The sequence below is a fragment of the Drosophila albomicans genome, chromosome 2L (assembly GCF_009650485.2).
Source record: "Drosophila albomicans strain 15112-1751.03 chromosome 2L, ASM965048v2, whole genome shotgun sequence".
NCBI lineage: Eukaryota > Metazoa > Arthropoda > Insecta > Diptera > Drosophilidae > Drosophila > Drosophila albomicans.
This window is the reverse complement of record NC_047628.2, coordinates 10,625,849-10,641,944: the sequence shown is the minus strand read 5'-3', so window position 1 is coordinate 10,641,944 and position 16,096 is coordinate 10,625,849. Positions and strand designations below refer to the sequence as shown.

The following is a 16,096-nucleotide window of genomic DNA, read 5'->3' as shown; positions in this document are numbered from 1 at the left end:
ATCTGTTATTCTTTCTTTGGTAGCATAAATATTTATAAACATAACGAATAAAGGCAATACTATATAGAATAGATTCTTTTTGGTTCAAATACGGTTTTGTTCCGTTTGCGATATGGATCGGAAAGGCCTTAAAAGTGGGTTTGGGTTTACTTCTTGTGGGTCGGGGACGGGTTCAACGGTTGTTAAACGGAAGTTTTGTTTGAATATGTTTTCTTTTTGCCAGGCACTTAAATTGCGCTATAACTTTGTTAAAGACTCTTATATCGCATACCTAAAATCTTAGAATGCTTAAGAATAACTTAAAGTCTCTTATTTAGATAGAGAAATAATTCTAGAGAGACTGCGAATACTCTAAATTATTTAATAGTTCTTTGACAAACAAAATTCTTAATCCACTCTTAATGTACTCTATAGCTCTATAGAAATATTGAGTGCAATTTCGGTATCGGTGGAAATGTCAAAATCAAATAAATGACTTTCAATTCCATATTAGTAAAATAAAGACAAAAGGGAGATTCTTTTGAAAACACTTCAATAAATTGGAGAATAGGAAAAAATGTTATTCGGAATTTTTTTTTAAAGAATTCTTAAGATTCATTAGAATGAATTTAAGAGGAGTAGATTGCTTTTCTAGTCTACAAAATAATTACTTATCTTTAAATATGATTTCTTTGTATTCTTAATTTGTTCAGTTTCAGAGAGAAATGGAAGGTGAAATAGGGAATCTTATTTGAAATAATGAAAATACTGTTGAAATACTCCTCAAACTCTCCTGCGTTGCTATTAATTGTTATATTCGATATCTTAACTTGCCTCACAGGTCTTTCGTAGGTCTCTCGTAATCTATATGCTATTTGATTTTATGTTATTTACATTAATCTCGCTTTGATCAACTAATAGGCGCCTCTACTCCGCCGAAATGCGATGCACGAAACTGCAATCCTTCTGTGAGCTCATCGACAACCACGCCCACACCGACAGCTGGCGTTGCGCCCATGCTTAAGCCATCGCCCGTCTCCTGGAGCACGTGATGCTTGAGCTGTTCGATTTGATGCAACAACTTTAGGGTCTCATCATCCAAGTTATCGTCCTCCTGGCGCAACTGACGCTGCTGCTCCTGCTCGGCATCAATGTCCCACTCAAGCGACTCTGGCGTGGATATGTGTGACCAAGAGTTCTGTGTGGACGAGCAGCAGGATGTGCCTGTAAAGGAGCCGCCATAACGTTGACCGTGCCCCAAACGTGCTTGCCGCGCGGCGGCAGCATGACGTCCATGGCTGGCGGCAAGCGATGCCGCCGTTGTCAATTGGTCCAGAGAAGCGTAGCGTGCTTGCGATGCCACCATCGGTGGTGTGTCCTGCAGCGTTTGGTGATGCTGCTGCTGCTGTTGTTGCAGCTGTCGTTGCTCCTTTTGCTGTCGCTGCTGATACTGACGCAGCTGCGAGTATTCATGCTCCCATTCCAGGTCGAGCGACGAGCTCGCCCTTGAGCTGGCCATGCGAGCATAGCTCTGAAGTTCCGTCTCCTTGCTGGGCGTCGCTGCGGCATTGAGCAACTTGTGCACATCCAGATTCTGCAGCTGGATATCAGCCAATGCGCTGTGGAGAATTTCAGGTTATTTAGGAAGTTTATCTAGCTTATGAGTCTTTATTCACCTGTCGTTTTGCAACTTCGCATAGCTGGGCTGCTGTTCCCAGTATCTGTCCAGGAACTGTGGACATTGCTGCTTCCTTTTAAACTTCAAGATGCGATAGACAAGGCCACGACGCTGGCAACGTTCACTGGCCGTCGATAGCAGCTCCGCTTCCGGCTCATCGGTGGACCCTGCTCGTGCTCGAGCTCTGCCTCTCGCTCTGGGTCGACGCCTGCAAATATTGAACAATGTAATTAAGTTGTGCTGCACTTTGAGTGGTCATAAAGAAGAGTGTAATCCTTTTAACACTCTGTTTGTAACATCAAAAGTTGGGTTTCTTTTAACTCTTATGTCAAATTGAAGTTAATGTTAATCAAGAAATGGTGCAAATAAATGTGGAGCTTTGTTAACATTTCTGTAAAATGGAGTAAAATTCATTTGGCAGTTGGTTTAAAACAACGAAAGTGTATTATTGATATATGATACAATACAATTATCTATTTGCCATCATATAAAAGTGTAGACAATTGTGGAGCTATGCTAATATTTTTTTGTTTAAGTAATTCTAAGCCTCTACTTTTTCTAACCACCTTTAAAATTTACAAGAAAAAGGGTATTTTATTTCCCAGCTAGGGTATATGCGCTTTAGGGTCTGTTTGAAATTATAACAATGTTTGATACAAAGCAAAAATATCTACAATATTTATGTTTTTAGATACCTTTAAAACTTTAGCGCATATTCTGTTGACATTTTATTAGAAATTTATGTTAATAGTGTTTCTACATTAACAGATCTTAAATTCATATAATAAATAATAAAACGTGCTTAACCTACTTAGTGATTGACTATACATTAAAGAAGGCCACCTAAATTTAATAATTATACTTATTATATTATATAACGTAAAATTTTAATTTATTTAAAAAAGAATGTCTAAGTTTGTTGAAATTTTTACTAGCTACGATCTCAATTATATTCTGTTAACAGTTAATTTAGTTACTGCAAGAACAGCTATTAAATTGTTATGGGAAACAATTTTAAATACTTGTGTTCAAGAAATATTAATAGAGTAATAATTCTGTTACTAAGATAGCTTAACTTAATACTACCATTAACAGCTGTTAAATTTGTTCATACCTCATAATTCATTTTACAAATAGTCAACTTATTTTGTTTTAAACTCTCCAAGCTAGCCTAATGCCACAACTAACAGCTGTTAAATTCGAATAGCAAACAACACTCACTATTTATTCAACAATTATTGTTTGAATCGCTAACTGTACTAAATATTTAGTCAATAGTTGTCACATAATTAACATAAATAACAGTTGCATGTGCGCAATTCAAAGGTGGAGGGTATCAAATGGGTGTCACAACGGAAATGCCATTCGCTTGAGTTGTTTATGCCCTCTGTCCTCACTCACACACACACAAACATACAAGGTGTACTTACTTATATGTGTGTGGTGTGTATGGGTGGAGTGTGAAGCCCCTTGCCGGGGGTGTATTGTGTTTAGTGTGGCAGGCATCACGCACTCAAGCGTTGCATACTTTTAGGCTGTTGACCCTGTCGAAGGTGCAAGCCTCGTCCCCCTCACCCTCTCGTGACATCGAATGGGAGGGAAATTATGTTTTGCAATGCAATTTAAAGTTAAAGGCGCACCATTAAGTCGTGTGCCACTTAATGGGGCAACGCGCACGAATTGTGCTAATTAGCTCCACCCACCCCTTTAAGCTGGTATTGATTGTCGACTCAGCAGCACGCTTATTGGATTTGGCCATAGCATAGCATACTTTTGTGCGAGCCAAAGTAAACAAAATGAAATTTTAATTAACTGTATGCGCGTGTGTGTGTGCGAGTGTGTGGCAGGTGCCACAGGGGCACTCTGCTGAGGCTTACCACAGATACCAGCTGTTGGCGGCGGCCGTAACACAGTTCGTGGAGCTCGTGGCCGATGCGGAGGAAGACGACGACGTTGAAGCTGTGGAATTCGAGTTCGAGGCCGTGGCTGAAACGGACGCGGAGGCGAACGCGGAGGAGTTGGCGGCTACACAGCTGCCGAGACATGAACCCATGCTCCACACGCTGATGCTGTTGCAAGGCCGCCAATTGTGGCAGGATTTTTTTTTGTATTATTTCTTGTTTGTTGTTTTAACTTTCGCTCCTGATTCTTGCTGTTGTTGTAGTTGCGTGAATTAATTGACTCGCAGTGGGCGTCATGACGCGTCTCTTCCACTTTTGCTTACTTCCTCTTTGTTTGTTGTTTGCTGTTGGTTGCGGTTGCTGTTGGTTTTTGGCTTTTGCACTTGCATTGGTTCAGGTCAAGGCTCAGTTTGCCACTTTTCTTGCTTCCTTTTTCTTGTTGGCTATTGTCTGGCTTGAACGTTTTTCAATGCTACTCCACTCACACACACTCACTTACACATACATAAACACAAACGCAGACGTACTCACTCACACACACACTTGCACTGTGAGACCGAGTCTGCTTTGAATACGTGCGAACGTCACTTGGTGACGCACCGCATGATTCCACTGCGTTCCATTCGTGTGTAAACTGAAACACAGTCGCGATAGTAAGACGTGTGAAGCTTCTTCTCTATGTGTTTCCAGCTGACATTAAATGCTTGTGGGTGCTGCGCCAGCGGGGTGCGACATTGGTGACTTTTGACAATCAGCTGTTTCGGCGCATTCGTTGTTTTTACCATTCGCTTTTGTGAACTGTCACTTTGCTAGCTGAAGTCAAAAAGGAAGCGTCAAGTCGAAAGCTTTCGCTTACTGTGGCAAAAGTCACAGAGCTTTGAAAGGCTTAAAAGCCCCAAAAGTTTGTGCTGTTAAAAAGCTACAATGCCGTGTGTGCGGCGGGGTAATAATAATGGTAAATTTTCCTTTACAGTGCTGTAAGGGGTTCGCAGTTAACATACAGCTGTTGCTTACTTTCTGACTGTTAAAGTAACTGCCATGTTAATATGGCGTGGGGTCACGCTGTTAACATAACAGTGAAAGAGACCGAAGGCTATTGGCTGAAATGTTAACAGTTAGCTTTGAGGCTTACATTTAAGCAGTTCTAGTTGATGCTTTACATTCTGTGTTCTTCTCACATTTCTCGCACTTGCAGGCCATTAAAAATCGACACATATTTTGCTTAAAATATCTTTTGAAATATAATAAAATTTGTTATAGCAACAACATTATTCAAAACAATTTGAAACGCTTTCAAGACCCCATCTAATATGCACATGTTAAATAGACACAGACTGTAAAGCCACTGCAAATGCAACATTTGTTTACGTTTCTAATGGCAATCATAGTGAAGAAAGATCAGTCTCCTCATGTTCAAAATTTTGACGAGTCTTTTTTTTTTCATGTTGATCCGCTCTACTCGCACCCCTTTTGCTCTCTCCTATTTTCATTGCATCAACAGTGAAAGCATAAAACAAAATAAAATGCACTTTAGATGACGGCACATGTGTTGAATGTGTTGTGCATTACTTTTAGCTTTCATTTTTAAAAGGGGGCCAAAATGCACATTACACGCAGATGTTAAATGCATGGAGCTAAGATGAAATATATTTAAAGAAAGTTTTTATATTCTACTTTAATTATTTTTGGTGAAATTTTAATTAGAATTCTTTTATTTAAATTTCAATATTTTTTTTTGTTTTTCAAGAATTTTTTAAATTCTGCATTTAAGTATTATGTCAAAAACCTGTAAATAAATAATGTAAATATGTTTCAAGTGCACAAGTTGAAGTCAAGTTGCTAGTAATAGGTTGATGGATCCAGAAAAAAAGGATTAATAATCAAAGCACTACCAGCATTTGAACTTGTGCAGCTTATTTTTGTTCTATTTACGGACATGCATGAAAAGTGAATTACCTTTCAAATGGAATAATAGAACACACATGATGCCATCTGCTTATCCAATCGTATTTTGCCAAAAACTGTATTGGGACTAAGCACCTTGATGAGCTTCAGCTTCAGCAGCCGAAGCGACGCGTTACAACGAAGACCATCAACGATGCCTTTCAGTCTGCATTTTTCGTCTTCGGCTTCGGCTCACAGTAACACGACTGTTGATGCTGTCTGCTGCTGATGCTGCGTTCATTCGTTCTTTGAGTTCGGTTCGTTCGCTTCGTTTCAGTGCCAAATCGGCTGTCGTTGCGCGCGGTTGTCTATTGTACGTATATATATGACGCTCCGTTGCTTCCGGTTTGTCTATGGTTCGGTTCTGTTTTGTGCTGTCCTCATAGATGCGTTGCGTATTTCGTTTGCCGTTTGTGTTGTTGTTGTTTAAATGCAGCAGGCAACACGAATACTAATCATAATATTGTAATTGTAACAGTAATTGCAATTTCGATTGCAAGCTGCTGCTGTCTATTAATTAATCATTCTGTTATTTTAAGCAATTGCTTTGCATCTCTCTATCGCCTCTATTGTCTGCCTATTCGTGTTCGAGTGTGTGTGCCTCTGTGCGTGAGCGCGGCGTGTGTGTCGGTGTGTGAGTGCCGGCGTCGGTGTCGGCGTCTCCTTGTCTATCGCGTCTATCTATCGTCTGTCTCCCTCTATCTATCGCGTGTCCACCTAATTAAGTTCATGAGCAAATGTCGCAAAAACAGATCAGCGACAACAACATGAAAATGCGTTGCGTTCTCGTCTCGTTTATCTATTTATAAATTAACATTACCAAGCCAGACACCTTTCTTTTTCCAAGACATTGACACTGGGTGAGTTATCAAATGCAAATGCATACAAAACAAAGGGGGAGAATTTAGAATAGTAAACATTGCTATGCAGCTAAAGAAATAAACTAAAAGAAGCATGCGATCAAGTCAAGGCAAATACATTATTATTTGCATTTACGCGAACTTATGCAAATTAAATAGTTACAAGTGCAGTGAGAAGAACATGTTAACAAAGAAGAAAGGCATTTGGGATATATTGGGAGTGTAAACTTGGGACTGTAAAGCGATCTACTGTTAAGTGGATTATACTTCAATGTTAAGTGGCTTTATTTGTTTTTTATTGAATTGCTTTATATCAATTACAGATAAGTGGGGGTGGGTGTTGAGCGATAACAGAGAATCATAAAATTTAAATTAAATTTAACAGCTCTTAAAATGGAATAGACAGACTTAAAAAAAACAAAGTGTAGATCAACAATATATAATAAGAGTGTTTTTGACGATCACAAGAAAAATAAATATGAAGTGTAAATTTAAATCTATAAATTGAAAAAAAATATTTAAGAAATATAAAAGATGTATTATCCAAAATAAAAAAATAAATTCTTGAATTGATACAGAAGACGCTTGCAAAATAAAAACATTTTGTATTAAGCTTATTTATAATTTCTGAAAAATTAAAATTTATTTTATACGCTTATAGTACAATTAAAAAATGTCTATACTTATTTAAATAGATACAATAAGTTTATTGATCATATTATTTAGTTTCATTAAAAAAAGGAAAAGAAACTAATCAATTCGACTTGACTTACAAAAAAACATAAATATTTACTTTAAAATATTTTATTCTGAAATATGGAAATTATAGAGAATTCTAAATTTAATGTGGCTAAAAGTGTCAATAGCATGCTTAATGAAATGATTGGCTAATTGATCTCTAAACATGCTCTGAGATAAATCAAATCAATCAACTCATTCTCTTTTTCTGCTCAAATCATCGAAACAAATCAACATCAAACCGACAGTAAACAGCTGCTGTTGCAGATGCTGCTCATCTTGTTGCAACTGCAGCTGGTTGCACTAAGCACTTGGGCAACCAACCCAATCCCAAGCCCCAACCCTGCTCTGCCCCCTAGTGAGTTATTAAACACTTTTGCTGTCTGCTTTGTTTATTAATGCGTGCCACACCAAAGCGCAGCAAAATGTTGCCTTTTGTGCATTGGCATTGCACAGTTGTGTTTATGTGCTTGCTTCCGTTGCAACTCCCCCCAAAAGTTGGGCGGGGCTCCACCCCAATAATCAACAACAACAGCGTTTCTCCACCTTCCACTTCCCAATATATTACCCACATTCTATCCACACTTGCGTCCCTGGGCAATTGTGTCGTATTAAACTCTTTAGCAAGTTTTACGGCGTCTTCTAGAACTATTCGCATGAAAAATCACGCCTTTCATTGCTGAAAACTTAATGCCAACTTCACTTTCAGCAAATGTTGCAAATTTAACACACGACTAGTCAGAGTGTTAAGTGCCATTGTGTCTCACTCTGTGTGTGTGTGTGTGTGTGTGTACCACTTCATTTCAACTTCATGTTGCAATTGTGGTTTAATGGCAATGGCAACAGTTATAGTAATTATCATTGTAATTGCATTTCGAATTTCGAATTTTGTGATTTATCTCGCCATGATGTCTAAGCAAGAGCAAAATTAAATAGAGCATAACAATTTATCAAAATTGAAAGGAAAATGTTTCTTTTGTTAAGCTGAAAGAAGCTAATTTAAAAGCCAAATGTTAACACTTTTTACTTTGAATATTTAATAACCTTTGCAAAATGTGAGCTTTTTATCTTTTATTTGCTAGTTATTCTAGTTGGATTACAAAGTATATAGCAACACTGTTTAAATTATAAGAAAACTTGTTTTACCTTTAAAAATTCGCAATAGTTTTGCACAAATCCCTCTTGACTTTTCCTTTATTTACTTTGAAAAACTAAAACATTATTTGCTGCCAGACTTTAATGCTATTTGGATTGAATTACATTGCCCAAAAAAGGAAATAAAAATCATTTCATCTTAGACGCTTTTGTTTTACATTTTAGGCATCTACATTTTTGCTTAATAAATTTGCAGTTTCATGGTTTTTGTTCACATTTTACAATTATATTTTGTAGAAATAAACAGCTTCAAAATTGTGAGCATGGATTTCTTTTATAACATAGTCTTAATTATATTTTGAAATGTTATATTGCAATTTATTTTAGCCTATGCACATTTTAAAATTGTATTGTATTGTATTACCAAAATTACTTTTTGTTTTATAGCAATATTTATATTAATAACCCATATAAATTTTCTGTGCACAACAATTGCAAACTAATTGTTGCTCATCTTTTAATATGTACAATTGAAACTTATTTTGAGTCTTATTTTTATTAAATTTCATTTTTAATTGGGAAACTCTAATTTTTCGACAATACAATTTACATTTGGAAATTTTGTTTTGCGCAAATTTAAATAGCATAACAATAGTTGCAAATTATTTCGTTTAAACCAATTTAAATTTTAGACTGCAATATATACGAGTATTTCTTCTCCCAATCGTTATTTAAGCTCATTTGCATATTATATTTTTCGAAGCTAAGTATCTTCCATATTTTGCAAATCTATACAGCAAATTATTTGAAAACATTTTATTTTAAACATATTGTTATTTAAGTGTTAAATTGAAATTTCTTGTAAAACATTTTGAGTATTCACACATTCATCTAATCAAATTGCTGATTGTTTGACATTGTGCATATTTTCCGAAGTTTAGCAACTTTAATATTGCGACAATTTCAGATTATTTAATTTTCTTTTAAACATCTTTAAACACCTTTCAATACCGTCAATCAAGTTGCTGATTGTTAGATTTATGCATATTTTGTGAAGTTGAGCATCTTTAATGCTACGAATTTTATTTAAGGGAAAGTAATGTAAAGTTGCTGTATCAACAACAATTGCAAATTATTTGAAAATCATTCCCTTTGCAACATATTTTCCGTTATTGTCAGCTGTATCTCGGTTGCATTACACAATACCATTGTGATGATTGAGCCATGATCTGGCAACTGGCAACTGTTGATGTGCTACAATGATTTTGCATAATACCAGACTCACTCATTGTCCTCACTTCTTCTTCTTCTTGCTTCTGCTCGGAGTACAATAACAACATCATCTGGTATTTAACATATTTTATGCTCATTAAGTGTCGCTTTAAGTGCAAACTCTTCGACTTTCACCAAATGGCCAACTGTCGATGGAGCCTCCAGCTTTCCACATCAACTTCCTGGGCGAAATTGCTGTCGAATGCCCTGCGAAATGTTTCCTTTAGTAAAGCGGCCTAATGAGTCCACATCTTAAACGTTACAGGGTATTTGCTAGTCGTGCTGCATTCGTTTGCCTTTTAACTTGTATTTCTTGATGGTGCTGCTTCTGCTGGCGTACATTGATGGCGATCAATTCTGGTGGCTGTGATTTAAGTGCGCGTAAATCTCTGCGGTGAAAAGTGGTGCCAGCTTCGCTGCCTCGTTCTCTGCCTTCTTACTCTGCCTCATTCTGTGGCACGGCATCGGCATCGGCCTCATGCCACTTGCCTCATATACTGCATCGTTCATGGTTTGTTGCCGTTATTTGCATTTCATTTTTGCGTGTGGCGAGAGAAAATGTAAATTGATTTATTATGCACAAGCGACTGAATGCAGGACTTGGCAGGAGGCGAGTCCTGCACACGCATTCCCCGTCTCTCTCCCTCTCTCACTTGCTGGCTTCCTGGCCAAAAGAATACAATAAGAATGCAACACAAAAACGAGCAAAAAAATTAAGAACGCAGCGAAAAAAAGATGAACAAGAAGGTAAATCTTCAATTGGAGTTGCCGGTTGGCAGTTGCATCCTTCGGATCCTTCTGCATCCTTCGCATCCTTTAGCCTTGCAATGCCTGCGGGGGCGTAAACATTGCTATTAATATTGATTTAAATGCGCTAGGTGGAGGTAGAGGGGAAATGCCTTTGCTGGTGACTGGAACTGTGACTGTTCCCATTACCATCATTGCTCCCCAAGTCTCTCCCTCTCCCTCTCTCTCTCTCTCTCTCTCTCTCTCGTTCTGCATCGGTCTCTCTCATTCTGCCATTACTCACTGTCAGTGGCCATTCAAAGCCGACGGCACTGCGTTGACTTTTCGCTATTAGCCAAATTGCAAAAATCACGCGCTTAAAGCGCTTCAAGCAAATAAATAATATGCAAAAATAGCAAAAAAAAAGAAGAGAAACGAACAACAAAAGCGAAAAGAGAAACAGAAAATGGTTCAACTTTCAACCAGCCGCAAAGTATGCAACACAAAGCGAAATACATGGAATGCCACAGCATAATAACTTTTGGCAATAATACAAAAAGCTTGCCTTCTGCCGTCTGCTTGCTTCGAGCCTGTTTCGAGCCTGTTTCGTGTGAGTGCATGTGGGTGATATCTGGGTCTGGTCTCGGACTAGTCTGCTGGAAAGGAGCGAATGTAGGGCCCCTCAAATCGTTGGGCTGTGAAAAATATGCAAACCACTGAGGTGAATACTGAACCTGAGGGAGAGGGAGCTGGGGAAGGTGAGGCAGGTCTTGATAGTGTGCCTGCTCTGGCGGCTAATAGACATGCCAAATATGTAAACATGTCTCGTACTCATATGCTGTGTTCCTCCACCGTGAATTGCGAATATTTTTAAAGCCGATGTCGAACGAACAGCTTAAAGATGCGCCAAAATTCAATTAAGTTTACAAATTGATTTCAATAACTTAGACAAAAGACAAACAGCGCATCACAACAGCAGCAACAACACTACAAAAAAAGATGAAAACGAAAACAAAACAGCACAAACATTGCGGGTAAACCACAACAGCTGCTGTTAAGAAAGCATCGCCAGCATTTTAATTGAAATGCATTCATATTGCAATAGGGCGAAACCTTGCAAATGGGGTTGAGATACAACTAGAAAGCAGGCGTATGGAGAGGGAGAGGGAGAGGGAAGGAAGGAGCGGAGTTACAGCAGCAGCTACAGCTGACGGAGCAAATTGCTTTGCGCTTATGACACGAACAGACATAAAGGAAAATGTCAAATAAGAATATTGCAGATCATGTTGATTGACTTTGAGATACTCTATCAACAATTTAATTGATTTTTAATGCCATTCATTTGCCATAAACTTAATTCTTGCGACCTCAGTTACTACAAACTGATTTTGTAAAAATAAATTAAGTTGCCATTTCGTTAAGTAACCGATTAAGTAACATAAAAATATTTTGTTTCCATGTTCCAATTTTTAATTTCTTAAATTCCTTCATTCAGTATTCTTTATCTTGTAATTTTGTAAAATTAAACTAAGTTGCTAAACTGTTAAAAATATTTTGATTCCGTATTTAAATTTTGAGTTTCTTTATTTAATTTATTAATTAATTAAATTTCAATTTTGTAAAATTAAATTATGCTGTCATTTTATTAAGAGAAATAATATACAAATATTTCGCATTCAAAATCCTTCAGCTGTAATTATTGAGTTTCTTCCATTTTACTCTCTCTATTTTGAACGTGTTTAATTTCTTTGATTAACTTATTCAGATAGATTACCATATCCATTTAAATATAGTTTTCTTCGATTTCGTATTTGTTAAATTTCTTCGTTCAATTCATTCATAATTCATAATTTTTTTTTAAAATATGTTTCACTTAAATTAATATTTTAATTGGTTGTGTGTCACAGTTTGATTTGAGTTTGATTTTTTGAAATTATTTTTATTCAACTTATTTAGTTTGATTTATAGAAAAATATCATACACATTTATATTCAGGTTTCTTCATCTTTTCAGTTTAAATTCGCTTGATAATTTTTTAAAAATTCGTATCACTCAATATCATGTTTTAATGAATTGTGCTTCACAGTTTTATTTGACTTTTAATTTTACAAATTTTTCAATTACCTTATTTGGTTTGATGATTTTATAGATAAATGGCATATATGTATATTTAAATGCTATTCACTCGATATTTAATTGGTTGTTATTGCAGTTCAAACAGTTATTTAATAGAGTTATCTGAGTTTAAAGCGCAAATAGTGTATACAGTTTTTATAAATGAAAATCACAATTAATTCTCGATGTGATAACGTTTCAATTTGGAAAAATTTTAATTGATTAAAATCTTGTTTGAAATTGAAATTTATTTCAGTTTAAATTCGATTTAGTATTATATGAGATTCCATTTCATAAATCCTCTGATTTCTGCTGATGCTTAAGCAATTAGCATCGACTTTAAATGCAGGGTATATACTATATGCATATACGAATGAGGTCAGCTGTGACGTTGCCAGTCTCACATTGGGTTAGCCAACCATTTATGATGGCGTTGCTAGACCCACGATTGAGCGCCAAAAAAATTCCTAAGAATAGTCAGCCCCGGATGTGAGAAGACGGTTGCAAATATCATTCACAACCATCTCGCGTGAAAGCATATAGCGGAGCGGGACCCTTTGAACCCTTAGCTCTTTCGGGATTGTGGGGTGGGTTTTTGCTATGCTTTACACGAAGCCACGAAAACTTTATTATTATAGAGTCCCTCCTGATTCTAAAAACAACAAAACACATGAGTCGATCCTCTTGTCAATAATCTAATCCGACTCGAATCTACAATACGACTCGATCTGAATACTGCCAATATCTAATAAACAATAAAACAAATGCAGGCACACTGTTGAAATTCGGACAAAATTTAAGAAAAGCAGGGGTGGTCTTATAAGATGTTAACTGCCACACCCTGGTCTATACCCACCCAACCATGGTCATAAGATGAAACGTTTTTATGACCCCAAGACTATTACAACTCCCCTTTATTTTATGCTCCCATGTCTCCGGAAATCAGAACAAAATCTAGAATTTCATTATTAAAGTCCAATGACTCAAGTTAACATCAGTATTTATTTATAACCAAAAACAAAACCAGTTGTTCAAATGAATTATAATTATGACGGTATAATTATTTCCATAATTTTTTTTTTTTATAGGGTAGTTATTTCAATCCAATACAATATTCTTTTTATTAGCAACGGCTACTACCCATTTACAATAATAACTAAGAAAGAAGAAGATGTAAAAACTAATAATATTTAATAAACAATCAATAATTCATAAGCAAACAAATTTTGGCAACTATTTTTGGATGCGCGCTTTAGCAAACATGAGGTTTTTCTATTAAATTTACTATTTTTACTTTAAAATCTTTATTTTCTTCTCAAATCGTTATTTTGTATTTTTAATATTTATTTTATTTTTATTGTATTGTGAAACATTTTTTTTTTTAATTATTTTTGATATTTATTTTTATTTATTGATTTTTTAATATCTCAACCACTTTTATAATTTTTATTTATTGATTTATTTTTTTTTTTTAATTTAATTATTTTGCAATATTTTAATCATATTTAAACAAAAAAAATTGTATTGAATTTATTTTTATTTTTGGTTTAATATTTTTACTCATGTTTAATATTTATTTTATTGTATTTATTATTGAATTATATTTATTATTTAATTTTTATTTATTTTATTTATAAGTTTTATTATTTTATTTTTAATTGTTATTATTTTATTTATATTTACTTTTTATATTTTATTTATCCAAAATTAATATTGACTTTTTATTAATTTATTTGTAAATCATGTTCAAACCACTGTGCTGTACCAACAAACAATAATAATAGTGACAATACAAGCGGAAGCAAATCAGTACTAAAAAGGTATAGGCCTGACCCAAAAGTTAGGGTATCAGCCGACAGCTCATATGCTGTTTGAAGCTTTCGCAACTGCGAAGAAGTATGAAAAAATACAATGCAAGCAAAACTGTGGGCAGCTGCTGCGTGGCCGAATAGGCACCAACATATGTATGTATGTATGTATGTAATTACATATGTACGAATATTTATGTTATAAAACTTCTTTTATGTATTTTTTATTTCGGACACTCGGACTTAAAACTTACCCGACAGAACTCCACGACGAAGGCCTTCATGATGTTGTTGCTGTTGGTAATGATGATGTTGATGATGATGATGATTTTAATGATGATGATAAAAATGATTGTTTATATACCTTATAGGGTATATATTTTTGTTTGGTTGTTCACATACACACACATTGTCATAATTATTATTGTTTTGCACAGGGTTTTATGGTGGCTTGTTATTATGTACGAGATTATATTTGCATTATTTATTTATTTATATATTTTTTAATTATTGTGTTTCACGTTGGATATACCCTTTAAGGCCTAGGGCAATAATGGTAAACAAAGCAAAGCAAACCAAAAAAAATAGCGCAAAAAAAAATAAGTGCCAAATTACAATTGATATTTCTCTTTACTTTTCGTTATCTTTTTCGTTACTTATTATTTTATATGTATGGCAACTAAATTGTTGTTGTCAATATATTAATTGACGGCAAATGCAAATCTTGTTGCTTTTTATTTGGGCTTTTACCCCTTTTCTTATTGCCTCTGTGTACAACTATTGTATGACCTTTTAATTTTAACAAACTTATTTTTGTCATACTATTATTCAAAAACTTGCACTACACATCTTCACTAGCACTGGCACTGGCACTGCACTGCTGCTGATGCTGCTGCTGCTGAGTGGAGACGGCGAACGATAGAAGCGGCAAACGAGAGAAGTGACGATTCTGGTACAAGAGCCTTGCGCGGCTCGGCACAGTGGTGCAAGAGTGATCTGCCCAGAGATGCACTGCACTTCACTGTTGTTGTTTTTTGGTTCTGCAGGCGGCAGACCAGAAATATAAAAAGGCTTCCGGCACGAAATAGTCGGCCTCCGCTGACTAACATGCGCCGGAATTGTGGAATTCAAATCCACTATAGGTGTAGAATTTTGTCTATCCGTATTATTTAATAGAAAATAATGACGGCTTAGACGAATGTTCACAATCTACATATGAGAAAAAATACGAAGTTAGGACCAATGTAAAATTTCATTATTTCCTAGAAATAATTACCTTTGCGTAGCAAGCGTAACGAGCTGGATTCTTTTCTTTGCTCAAAGCAAAGAAGCATCGATGGATGCTGATGATAATGACAGATTATGTTTGTCTTTTATATTCTGGTGATGCATGTGTTTTATATTTGTTTTATTAAAAACACCATCAACCAAGAATGCATCCGTCTCTGATCGTAGTCCAATAAGAAAAGAATGAGAGCTGTCGTTGCCAAAGTGACAAAGCTCGTCTCCTTCTCCTACGATCTTTCGCTAGACAATTCACCACGGAGAGGAAATTTAATTTGCAGAGGTGTATTGTCCCTTTATCGTGCCATGGTTTGTGTCTTCGCTAACTTTGCGCGGCAAATTTAAAATCTCAAGAAGAAAGAGATTTTACGCCCAATTTTTTTATTTGCGACCATTACACCCACCAGATAATCTCACGAGTCATACAAAGGTAGATTAGATGGGAATTAGACTCGAATATCTTTCGCATGATACACTCCTAATTCTCTACCTTGTAGATTTTCCAATAGATAAAAAGAATTACCAATTTTCTTCTTTATCCGACATTTTGAGAACTGATGTCCTAGCTTTTTATTATAATTCTGACTGAAATCACTAAGATGAAAATTCCGTTTAAATACTTCTTGGCCTTCTTTATAAATGACAGGATTGGATCGAAGATTGTATTGTCTGGCGTTACGCTCGTAGGCTTCTCTA

At 35.8% G+C, this 16,096-nt stretch overlaps 2 protein-coding genes across 2 annotated transcripts in view; one reads left to right on the top strand and one right to left on the bottom strand.

Annotated features, from left to right (window-relative positions):
• Nucleotides 1-2: 2 nt before the first annotated feature.
• LOC117563621 (uncharacterized) lies at nucleotides 3-4,324 on the bottom strand. The gene is made up of 3 exons (XM_034242021.2): nucleotides 3,535-4,324; nucleotides 1,656-1,865; nucleotides 3-1,598 (listed from the first exon to the last, which is right to left on the bottom strand). The coding sequence occupies exons 1-3, from the start codon at nucleotides 3,708-3,710 to the stop codon at nucleotides 890-892; spliced, it is 1,095 nt and encodes a 364-aa protein (XP_034097912.1). The 5' UTR covers nucleotides 3,711-4,324; the 3' UTR covers nucleotides 3-889.
• A 1,469-nt stretch (nucleotides 4,325-5,793) lies between these two features.
• LOC117564515 (neurotrimin) overlaps nucleotides 5,794-16,096 on the top strand; it is a 78,786-nt gene continuing 68,483 nt past the window's right edge. The window contains exon 1 of the mRNA XM_034243335.2: nucleotides 5,794-6,362. The gene's annotated coding sequence lies outside the window, so the exon portion shown is untranslated. The remainder of the gene's footprint in view (nucleotides 6,363-16,096) is intronic.